Source organism: Gekko japonicus, unplaced genomic scaffold (assembly GCF_001447785.1).
Source record: "Gekko japonicus isolate JY-2015 unplaced genomic scaffold, Gekko_japonicus_V1.1 scaffold223, whole genome shotgun sequence".
NCBI lineage: Eukaryota > Metazoa > Chordata > Lepidosauria > Squamata > Gekkonidae > Gekko > Gekko japonicus.
In genome coordinates this window covers 1057709-1070552 of record NW_015175977.1, presented here as the reverse complement: position 1 = coordinate 1070552, position 12844 = coordinate 1057709, and the positions used below count along the sequence as shown (strand labels likewise).

At 40.0% G+C, this 12844-nt stretch overlaps 1 protein-coding gene across 1 annotated transcript in view; it reads left to right on the top strand.

The window, feature by feature from the left end:
- SYNE1 (spectrin repeat containing, nuclear envelope 1) overlaps nt 1-12844 on the top strand; it is a 436861-nt gene that overhangs the window by 374636 nt on the left and 49381 nt on the right. Inside the window, exons 127-128 of the mRNA XM_015426162.1 lie at nt 8580-8767; nt 9650-9800. Coding sequence (XP_015281648.1) covers nt 8580-8767; nt 9650-9800 — 339 coding nt within the window. The remainder of the gene's footprint in view (nt 1-8579; nt 8768-9649; nt 9801-12844) is intronic.

Sequence of the window (12844 nt, the reverse complement as noted above, 5' to 3'; positions counted from 1 at the left end):
ATTCTTCCGCTTTAAAAACCGAGTCGATTTTCTCCCTTTTATCTCTGTATTTGAACACGACACCTTCCGGAAAATTCCAAGAATATGGGATTTGATTGATCTGCAGAGTTGAAATCAGTTCTTTATACGCTTTCCTTTTCTGACGAACCTCAAACGGAGTGTCCTTTAGGACTCTTTTAGCTTTTCCTCTGTGTTCCTCTATTAGAAGCAAATTTTCTCTTAGCCATATTCAGATGGGGAAAGTCACCCAAGTTGGAGGAAAATGGCTGAAAGAAATGAAATTCAGTGAGGGAAGGTATGAGAATGGAAAAGCTCACTCACATACCAATTTCTGCTTCCCTGTGCCCACTTACGAATATGGCCTGCAAGACCAGGATGCTCCCTCCCATCTGCATCAGTTTTAGGAGCAAGGATATCATCCCTGAGAATTTAATCCTAATTGGGTGGGGGGAAAGTTCTTCATCCAAACAATGTGCTTTCCACTGAAAACAGTGGAAATGACTATTAGAATGATTTCCTAATACAGCTAGCTTTACTTTCACGTTTCAAAAATTTATGTTAAATGTTTAATATAAAATAATAACCAAATAAAGTGTGTTTGCATTTTTTGCACACTCCTTCCACCTGCTTTGGCTAAACCTTCTTCTCTGTAAACTGGTAATACATATCATTTGTATTTTTAAAAAATATGATGCATATTTTTAATTATTTCCTGATATTTTAGTCTGTGTCCACTTGGGGGTATATTTTTGCACTAGTACATAGAATCATAGAGTTAGAAGGGACCTCCAGGGTCATCTAGTCTAACCCCCTGCACAATGCAAGAAATTCACAAATACCGCCCCCTCCATACCCACAGTGACTGCAGTTCCACACACAGAAGATGACAAAAAACCTCCAGGATTGCTTCCTGACCCCAAAGTGGCAATCAGCATTTCTCTGAGTGTGTAAAAAGGGCCACAAGAACTAAGCACTGAGGCAACCCTTCCTGCCCTCCCTCTCATGATCTGTCTAAGTTCATAGAATCCGCATTGCTGTCAGATGGCCATCTAGCCTCTGTTTGAAAACCTCCAAAGAAAGAGAGCCCATCACTTCCCGAGGAAGCCTGTTCCACTGAGGAACCACTCTAATTGTCAGGAAGTTCTTCCTGATGTTTAGCCAAAAACTCTTCTGATTTAATTTCAACCCATTGGTTCTGGTCCAACCTTCTGGGGCAACAGAAAACAACTCCACACCATCCTCAGCCCTTCAAGTACTTGAAGATGGTTATCATATCACCTCTCAGTCGTTTCCTCTCCAGGCTAAACATACCCAACTCCTTCAACCTTTCCTCATAGGACTTGGTCTCCAGACCCCTCACATATTATATTCCAGCCAAGTACTTTTTCCTAATTGAAGATTTCCTTAAATTTGAACAACTGACTACTAAAGAGCAAAATTACACAACTATTGCATTCAATAACACAGAGACAAGCCATATTTTTCTCAGTGTGAACAAGGATATTGCTGCAGTTTCAGAGTAATTAATATATGATTGTATTGCATCCATATGAGAAGACATGTAATTATTTTGAGCTGACTGCAATCCTAGGTACACTTATCTTGAAAAACCTCTATTGAATTAGATCTTTGCTGTTCATATCTATTGCATAATGCTAGAGGAAATATTCACATGTGTTATGAAACATTAACAGGGTGTCTCCCTGCCCTCTTTGTCATTTACTTCTGAGTAAACAGTTATAAAACATTTGGGAATCTGAGTCTGGTGTACTTTCTAAGCTCCCTGGTACATACATACCTTTGGTATTACGTAGGAAGAATTGAGCATATATTATAATAGTGTTCATGGCAATGTCACATTCATTCCCCACTTATTTCACCATCATTCAAAGGACCTAATAGACAATGATGCTTCATCATGTGTTCTAATCACGTTCCAGTGAATATAAGCAGCCTTTATGAGCCTGGTAGCAATGCAACATAAACTTGTGGGTTCATTGAAATGTTCTTCCTGTTATCACTATAAAAGCTTGAATGCACATAGGTGTTCTCACATTGTGTTGTATATTTGTATGTGCATACTCTTGGATGTCACAAGGGTTTAAGTGTGTGTGTATGCATGCATGTAAAGTTACAGAAAAATGGCTAAAATTTGGTGACATATGAATGGTGGTGATTCCAGAGTAATTTATGAATGCCAGAAAATGGATATATATTGGTGTCCTTTTTTACATGAAGACAGTTACATTTAAATAACTACCAACACTGACCAACATCTTGTAATTTTTGCCCTTCTATGAGATTTGTGTGATTATCACTATTCAGATGTGAATGTCAATGTTAGGAGTGTGCATATTCCCCCCCCCCAGTATTTTTCTGTTTAGGTCTATTGCCCCCCCCCATTTGGGATTCCTGAACAATCCCAAAATATTCCAGGCCCAATAGACACTAGAAGAAAAATACCAGTAAAACAATACCAGTCCAATCCTGGGGCTGGCTTGGCTTCTCCTGCCGCCCAGTGTAAACTGTGTGGCAAGAACAGGCAGTGCAGAACTGCACCGGTGGGGAGAAATTGGCTCTCGTAGGCCCAGCCAGTCCTGGCTGGGCAGCCCTCTCCAGCCAGAGAAAGTAGTGCAGAGCTGCGTCAGTGGGGTGCGGTTGGCTCCCCACCGGCACAGCTAATCCCAGCTGGGCTGCCCTCTCCTGCTGCCCAGTTTAAACCAGGCAGCTAGAGAAGGCAGCACAGACCTGGGCCAGTGGAGATCTCTCAACTCCCCACCAACCCAGCTGGTCTTGGGCTGGCTTCTCCTGCAGCCTGTTTTAAACTGGACTGCAAGAGAAGCCAGCCACAGCTGTGATGGCAGGGAGCTCTCAGCTCCCCTCCACCCCAACTGATTCTTGGGCTGACTTCCACAGTCCCTTTAAAGTTTAAAGCTTTTAAAGTGTCAAGCTTTTAAAGTCCCTTTATAGTTTAAAGGGACTGCATAAGCCTGTCTGACAAACAGCTGAGAAGTGGGAGCAATCTCCACTGTTTTCTTAAAAATCACCAAATATATCTGGGATTTTCTGGGATTATTATTTTTTTCGTTTTCCTGAGAAAACCCAGATACATTTGGGAAACCAAAATATTTTTTGGGTATATTCTTGGCTTGGGTAGATCCAAATGCACAACCTAGTCAACATACGCCAGCTTTTGGACATTTACTGTCATATAATAGTACTCATGTTTTGTTTCAGCCCTGTCTGAGGTTTCTATTTGTTTTCAGATTTCTGTAGTCCAAGCCCTATTGTACTGTTCATGGAATGTCCCATCCTGTTGATTTCACTTGACTTACGTTATTTAATCCACGTCTCAGCAACTATAACCAGATGATGATGATGATGATGATGATAGTCTGCATATAACACAGACATTGAAATGCTAATTATTTATTGATTGATTGACTTGATTTGATTTGATTTTCAGCCCGCCCTTCCCACCGAGGCAGGCTCAGGGTGGCTTACGTAAAAAAGCAATAGATAAAACAACAGTATAAATATCAATATAAAATACACAACATAGTTATTAACCATTAACATAGCGATGGTGGTACAACTGTGGTAAAGTGCATATGAAACATACATTCAGCAGTAGGATCCACTATTGGTGGGTTCAGACTGGAAATGGTATTGGCACAGGGCATAGATGATGAAACGCAGCTCTTACCTAAATGCCTGGTGAAAAAGCTCAATTTTCACGACCCTGCAGAACTGTGAAAGGTCTCACAGGGCCCTGGTCTCTTCCGGAAGCTCATTCCACCAAGTTGGTGTTGCCACAGAAAAAGCCTTGATCCTGGTCAATACTAGCCTGGCATCCTTAGGGCCAGGGAGGGCCAGACGATTTTGCAACCCTGACCGTAGTGTTCTCTGGGGAACATGTGGGGAAAGGCAGTCCCTCAGGTAGGTAGATCCCTGACCGTGAAGGGCTTTAAAGGTAAGCACAAGCACCTTGAAGCGAATTCAGTACGAATTAGAAGCAGTGTTGCAGAATAATGTAGTTTCTGAATGAAATATTATTCCAGCAATAATCTTCCCCCCAAGTGCAATATTATCAATGATTCCAGATAAAGAAAATAGTTTATGAATGTGTATTGTCATTCAGGATACCTCCACAGAGCTGCAATAATGTTATGGTTGATCATGCTTCCTGCTGTTGAGTGTTGTCAGTGTCACAGATATTTTGCATTTTAAGTGATGCAGGACTGGATATAAACAAAAAAAATGAGACTTTGGTATAGATTAACACTGTTTTTATCTCAGAACTATAATCGGCCAAAAATGATTGCATGAATGATAATCCAAAAGAGCAGTTGAACGTGAGAGAGAGCCAGTTTGGTGTAGTGGTTAAGAGTGTGGACTCTAATCTGGGAGAACCAGGTTTGATTACCCACTCCTCCACATGCAGCTGCTGGTGTGACCTTGGGTCAGTCATAAATTCTTTCAGAGCTGTTCTCTCAAGGGCATTTCTCGAGAGAGCTGTCAGCCTCACCTACCTCATAGTGTGTCTGTTGTGGGAAGGGGAATGGAAAGGGATTGTAAGTTGCTCTGAAACTCCTTTGGGTAGTGAAGAGCGGGGTATAAATCCTATGTCGTCGTCGTCTTCTCTTCTCTGAACATGTTAAATTCCCTTTTAAAAATGTTTGAGGGATTAGTGATTTATCTTGTCATTCGTTTTTGCTTATGGAAGAAGAATTAAACAGGGCAATTGCAGAGTTTCTGTCTTGCTCTAATGGTTTTGGAAAGTCAAAGAACCTTGCTAGTAATATAGTTGTATCAAGTACACAGTACCTTGAAGGCTGTGGCTGGTCCTCTAAACGCAAGCCTTGAGATAAAGGATTAAAATTATAATAGCCAGCCATGTGAAATTTATTATGCAGAATTAGATTGGATAGGCATTTGCACTAATTAAATTTCCTATACAGTATCAAATATCCTTTGAAAAATCTTTGATCTATAGATGTTTTTCCATTTTGAGAAGTTCAGAAGCAAACATTTTAGTTCAAAATATGAGAAATGAGATACTTTAAACCGTGTCTCCTAGATCATTCAGTACATTTCCCAGTTTCTAGAATGGTAAATTGTCATTTGTTATGGTCACGAAACAGTCCCCCAAGGGTACAGGGGCTTCCCATCCTCTGCGGAGGGGGCACTCTGCATGTGCATGAGCACTTCCCTTTCCGTGTGTGCACGCATGTGTGAGTGAGTGCCAGAGAAAGTTTTATATACACAAAACAAATAGATCATAGTTTACATTTGTTAGACAAATTCTTGAATGAGAAGATTAGATTACTTACAAATATTGTTCAATGATAATGTTCTTGATCCTGATTAAATTATTTCAGGTACACACAAAACCAGTTCTTGATTTGTAAATAGGTTATCTTTACTGCTTCTTCTAAAAATGCTGCTCTTATTTTTCCCAAGGTTTAGGTCATAGATATCACAAGGGAAGTAAAGAAAACACACAGCTTGATATGTGACACAGACATGGAAGGAGCCCTTTGCAGAAATGTAACAAGACAAAAGACCTGCTGTTAGGCTGTAGCTATACATGAAAAGATTCTGACATCCCTGCCAATATCCCCACTAAATGGTTCTCCTGTCAGGCATACATAGTGATTAGGGGTTCTCAGTTACACAAGATTAGTGATTGTCTTAACTGCAGCCAGTTAAAAATGACCACTCCAGCTACACTTTTGGCAGAATGTATAAATACATTGGTTTACAGAGCTTTGTCCTCTTAGGTCATTGCTGCCAGCTCATTAATAAACGAAAGCTTGGATCCCACAGAGACTTTCCACTTACAGAAGGATTTCTGTCAGTGAAGCACAACTTTTTTGCCTCCCTCCCTCTGCAGCACCCCAGGAACAGCAGAGTCCCAGGAACAGCATAAGAGGGAGAAATTGCCCGCCCTTCTGTCAGTGGAAATCCTCCATGGAATCCAGATGAAAGTCCCCAAGGCACAGACACTTACCGTGTTCTTTCTGTGAACAGTATAGATGTTGGGTCATAACACACACACACACACACACACAGAACTCTGTTGACTTTTCTCTTTGGACAAAAATTCCACCACAGCTGCACATTTTTGGCAGAATGCATAGAGAAGTAGCTCTACAATGTTGGGCTTATAGGACATTGTCACTAGCACATTGGTAAACATTGTCCGTAATGTACAGCCACTTACCACTTAAAGATTTCTTTCAGTAAACAGAAAAGAATCTGGGCCAAAAGACAACCCTGCATCTCATTAATTTTATGGGGATTTTTTCCATAGAGTGATTAATCAAACTTATTCCAGAAAGACAGGTGAACACCATGTACAAAGCTTCTATAAAAAGAATGATTTCACAGCTCTATGCAGTTCATGCAGTGAACATTACGATGCACCCACATACACACACACAAGAGCCTATTTCTCTTTTGGAGGCTCCAGCACAGTTTAGCACCTGGTGGGCACAGAGAATACTTACCACTACCCTCTATGCTGTTGCCTTCTCCTAGGCTGATTTCGCACTAGAGCTGCCTCGAGGTTGCGCTGCCGTTTGCCCCGACACTATTGGTCAATTTCACACCCGAAGCTGCGGGGCTGCATTTTGACTCGCGACTTCGCCCGATTTCCCCCGCAGTTTCGTGATCCTGTTTTTTGAGGATCACGAAACTGCGGAGGAAATCGGGCGAAGCCGCAAGTCAAATGCAGCCCCGTGGCTTCGGGTGTGAAATTGACCAATAGTGTCGGGGCAAACGGCAGCGCAACATCGAGGCAGCTCTAGTGCAAAATCAGCCCTACATGTTTACTTTTCTAGTGCAAGGTTTATTAAAAATTTACATTTGATCCTGTCCTACATCGCTGCTGTTGTTGACTACCCATGTTTATTTTTTGGTGGAATTTCAGGCAGTTAACAAAGTTCAGTTGCAATGAACTTTGTTTTACTAACTCACATGCTTATTTCATATTCCTGTGTTGTGGCATTTGCTGGATCCTCATCAATTTGGACTGAAAATCTGTTTTTGAAAAAAAATGCACTAAGTATGTTACCCATCAGTTCTCTGTTGGTGTCCTGTTAATCATGTAATCAGTGCTTCCAGAAATCATCAAAGGGTAGTGAGTCATATGCCTGTAGGTCTAGGAGGATTTGAGGCTCTGTCATCTCATATAACTAGTAGGACTGAAGCAGGATTTCTCTGTGTTCCTGTGTACTTAAAATTTGGCCAGATTTTAAGGAATAAATAGCCTTAATTCATCCAGATTACATTTGCCACAAACAATGTACAGGATAAGGCTAAGAAAGAAATCAGAGATTTATATCAGACTAAAGATACAGTCCCTCAGGCACTGCCAAGGTGCAGCCTTGATGTCATTGGTGTTTGTGGGGAAGTCCTGCACAAGTCCCATTAAAGCAAACAAAATGCACAGGAATACAATCAATACATTTGGTTCATGTTTTGTAAACAAAAAACCAGTCTTCATTAACCAAAAATACATATTGCATTTGAGATTAAAAAATAAGTATTTGCATATATTATTATAGCACCTGCATATTACAAAATCTCTGTTTAACAGATGCCCCCAAGTTCCAGATTTTATATTCATGTGCATCCCTTAATAATCCCCCATTCCTCAAAATCATGATTTATCTAAAACTTTTGGTACTATTCCCCTTGTCATTTGTTTGTATTTATTGTTTTCAGAAATGCCAGCTTTCAGAAATTTAGTGGAGTAGAAAGATGGTAGGGAGTTCCATCAGCAAACAGGACTTCCTTGCCTGCCCCTCCTACTGCAAACCAAAGTGTCCCCCCAAAAGGCTTCTCCTGGGAGAATAGGACACCAGAAACAGCAGAAAGGGAAAGCTAGATATCTGCCATAGGAGGGGAAATTTGCAACAATTGCACTTCCTTCTCTCTTTGGAAACCCCCCACTCCAATGCTGTATAGTCTGTTCTTTTTAACTTGGTTAACATTCTCAGAGATCTATTTCAGGATTTACTTGGAAGATCAGTTTATTCGATTTTCCCAGGTGTAATATTTCAGACTTTAGTGGCAGAGATTTCAGTGTGGCGTGAGGAGGCAGATTCATAGCAAAGGCTTACCCTTACATGCATTCAAGATTAAATTGCAAAAAGCGCTGTGTTTTCGGAGCAGATAGTGTGATTGTTTTTTATGACTCATAATGCCTATAGCAGTGTTATCACAAGGTCAGGTAGTCATTTTTAGCAACCAAAAATGTTCATATATTAGATGTACATGTCTAATGCATAAGTTTAGAGATAATATTCATATGTGGTATAAAATGTTAGCAGGCTGCCTCCTGGCCCTTACTCAAAGACATCCCTGCACTAAACTTAATTTCAAGTATATGCACTTAGCTTTTCAGTCAAAAACTGTAAGAAAGGTTGGCAATCTACTAACTGAAAAGTTCAGGTTTTATGAATCATTCATCTTTAAGTGTTGTGAGCTTGCCTTGCTTGTTTATGCTGCATATCTCTAAGTAATCACTGGTTTGTCTAAGAGGATTTACAAGTTCATGTATTAACCTGCAGGAGCTACAAAGAGACATTGAGAAGCATAGCACTGGGGTTGCATCTGTCCTCAACCTTTGTGAAGTTCTCCTCCATGATTGTGATGCTTGTGCCACAGAAACAGAATGTGACTCCATCCAGCAGGCCACACGGAACCTGGACCGAAGGTGGCGAAACATCTGTGCAATGTCAATGGAAAGGCGACTCAAGTAAGTACTGATTCAGACTTCCTGGAATGGAATGGAAATTTATCAGCTGTTCTGTATTGATCAACATGTCTGCTAGTGGCCTTGGGTCCACCTTAATCTCATGGCTGGATCTGATCAGATGGGCCAGTATAGCTATGCAAAGCTTTTATTCAGGTCAAGAAGTCTGTCCAAACAGACTGTCAAATAAGCAGACATTTAGCTAAGTGCTACGCATTCAGTTGCAGCCAAATTATTCATTTTTTATCTGTTGATGGTTGATTTGGAAATTAAACTTTCTGACATTTTCATTGGCATTTTATGGTTTTATTCTGTGAGCTCTCATCTAATTTGTAATTTGCAGAAATGCATGAAAGAGTTTGTTTGCTAACGTACGTGGCATTTAATGTATTACCAAAACCTTCCTTGATACTTTGCCCTTTAAATGTATTTTATTTTCTTTGTAACGTGGGGTTCACTGCAGAGTTCATTGCAGTTAGGAAGTTATGTTTTGTGTTAGTCAACCACACTAGAGCAGCTGTGGCTCATATAAAGAAGATTGCGTTTCTGGACCTCTTCTGCTCAGGGCTCAGTTTACAGTATCCCCACAATAAGCGCATAATGAGTCTTTATATGAATTCCAAATAAGAATTTGCAATATATAAAAAGAGGAGGGAAACCCACAGCTGTCTTAATTCCAATTTAGGATGAATTCAGCCTAGCATTTATGTTGCTTGTTAATCAAGTTTACTGTCAAGCTTTTTGTTATGATCCAGTTATTGTTTGCTACAACGGTTGCTTGCTTGGACAAGCTTAAGTATACTTACCCTATTGCAGCTGGTGAGGAACTGAAGGATTAATTTGAGTGAATTTTGGCCTATCCTCACTTTTCATTTTTCCTTTCAGGATTGAAGAGACATGGAGACTGTGGCAAAAGTTCTTAGATGACTATTCTCGCTTTGAAGATTGGCTGAACATTTCTGAAAGAACAGCAGCTTTCCCTAGTTCTTCTGGTGTACTGTACACGGTTGCTAAGGAAGAACTTAAAAAATTTGAGGTGATTTACACTGCTTGAAATATAGTGTCTTCTGATCCTGTTCTGGCCCTGGCAAAGAACACAATGCTCCACACGGAGAAACTCTGATAATTTTTCAGCAATCTCACTATCATAAAATTTGCTAAAGATGAAAAAGAAAGATAATAATAAATAGAAAGAATATAAAGAAAAAAATTATTTAGCTGTTGCAAGTCACTGCTCGACTTTACGTTGTCTAAAACAGTGGTTTTCAGCCCAGGGCTTGAGATCCTATGTAAGCCCTATAGAGCACTGCTTTGCTTCTTTTGGAAGGACCTGCTGTTAGCACACATGCTTAGAGTGTGGTAGCACAGTATTCTTAGGCTTTTGCACATACACTGAGAGGAGCAGCAGGATGGTAAAGTGAGAGACCATGCAACTGTGGAGAAGATTCCTACTTGGCTCTGACTCTTGGTTTGTTCCTCTCTCTGTAGTACACTTCCTCGTACTTGGCTTGTGTTAATTGTCCCTTTGTTTGAAGTTTCACAGTCCTGGCCTTGACACCAGTGAAATCATAACTCTGGAACCCTTTCTTGTCACGTGATTAATGTCACATACTCAGTGGATCCCATGGTGCCACCTGGGTTTGTATGTTGAGTCCTGGGTCTCAGAAGATCTATCATCCATTTGTTTTAATATTTTATTAAAACTATCAATTTCCTGTCATATAATAAGTAGAATGGTTCTGAAGCTGAATAAACTGTGCCCCAATCCTAAATATTCCTTCTTTCCCCCCCCCTTTCCCCCCCTTGGGAAGGGCTTTAAGCTTTGAAGTTTTATTTTGCATGCTTCTTTCCTCTTCCTATTGAAGAGCTTTGCTAACTATTGTCATCCGCTTCCAGGTACGACTTAGTCCTACAAGCACTCATATGCATCTACATGAATGAATAATGTACTTCCTTGGAACTGCTTGCTGCATTTTTAATCAGCCCATTAATTCCATCTGTCTTTAAACTAGTAAATGAAAACTAACCAAGCATATCTGAGTTATCCCTGATTTTCATGGTTAACTGATTTTGTCAGAAAACTTGAGTCCCTCTGTGGGAGCTTTTTCTGGCTCTTACATCACCCTCTTTTCAAATGGTTTTCCCTTCATCCTGTATAAATGCCTGAGAGCTGAATTGTTTAATTACTGAAAGCAAAGATAATGTGTTTTGTATCACACTCTTCAAAAGCATTTTCTTCTGATTTGGAACTACTCTATTTCTACATTCCATTAAAAGTTATAATCGGGCAAGAATTTAGGATGACTAGCCTCAAAGGAGTATGGGGTTGCCATGTAGAAGACAGAATGTAACAGGAGCAGAAAGAAAGCTGCTTTTGCTGAGATTTCTTCTTCTACACGACTTGGAACCCTATCGTTTTTTCCCATCAGGTCATTCTACAAGAGGTTAAACCATACATTGATCTCTTCTTTAGAGTTTGTACTAATGAGGGCAAAGAAAAGTGCTCCTTTATATTTACAAGACTGGAAACGATTATCACATCTCATGCAGAGTTTCTGTGATCATGCCATTTTCACTTTTTATTCTGACTGTGCTTTCAGGGGGGGGGGGTACCTAAGTTCTACCAGCTCTGCTTCCATCACTCTTTTTACCCTGGCCCATCTTTATCGCCCATTCCTGCCCACTAGCATTATTTCTGTTTCACAATGCAGTAAGTTATCCTGAAATATCACAAGACTACCACTAGATCTTGGCAGTAATATTAAGTGATTTCGATGGCACTCCTGATGGCACTGGTATTTCTGGCCACTGTGTGACACAGAGTGTTGGACTGGATGGGCCTTTGGCCTGATCCAACATTGGCGTCTCTTATGTTCTTATGTTGCTGAGATCACACAAGATACTATAATGAGATCTTAGCACAAACTATTTTACATTTATTTTCTCTTCTCTCTTCATTTTTTAAAAGTTTAAGATGAAGTAGCCATCAGGTTTGCAGAAACCTTTTCCTAATCCTTACCTGGCCCCATTGCGCGGATTTTTAATCTGCATGCTGTGGGCCAGACGGGATTAGACATAAGATTATGGTGGTTTGAAATTTCTGCTTCAGAACATTTGAAACTCCTCAGTCATTAATACCATAATATAATATCATTGTCTAGAGACTCAATAAGGCTAGTGAAGCTGGTGAAGAAAAACATATTGTAAGAGCAAACTAGAAAATATGTACAGCTGTCCTTCTGGACAAAAGTTGCTAACAGGTGAAACAGCAGCTGTAGTTGACTGAACATAAGGACTGCCTGTGTTTAAGTTTGTACTATTACTTACAAATAAGAGACAATTTTATTTCTTTTTCAAGAGAAACTGATTATACATCTCTTTGTAATCTCCTTAATATTTCCCGTGCATTAGAAAAGCTTTTCTTTCTACCTACTTACTTTACATTCTTAATTGACATTTACATGAAGGGTATTCCTGGAAGGGATTTTTCATTGCTTCAAATTACATAGTCTTCTTTTGGCCTTGGCTGCGGCTTTGCAGTACAACTGCCCATTTTCAATTTAATTATCAGGAATTAAAACAAATTTGAGCAAGAGCAAAACACCATTGCTTGCCATAAATGTGTCCATTTCTGTAGCTTATTTGAAGCAGTTCAAGGACAGAATTTAATAGAAAAGCTAAACAGGTGAATACTTGTATAATTTTTGTTTCACATTAGTTTTATATTGTCCATCTACATTGTATGCTTAACTTTATTTTGTAAGCTTGATTTGGTTTTGGATGCTTGGCCTTGGTTTTATCCAGTTAATAAATTGGGGTTGATTCAACTGAGATTCCCAAGGGGATACCCACTCATGGAATGGGTCTTTCCCATCTCCACCTTTTCTCTTCAGTTGACTATGCTCCTCAAAGCATTGATTCTGGGTGGTTGGTGGATTCTTGGGAAGATCTACCCATGCACACAGGAGTATTTCGTGGCGGGGGGATTCAATGAAATCTCTCCTTTCATTAAAAAAAAGTCCTCTTCCATTTGTAAAAGAAACCTTTGGATCCAATCTTCTATCTTTCTATCTCACTACT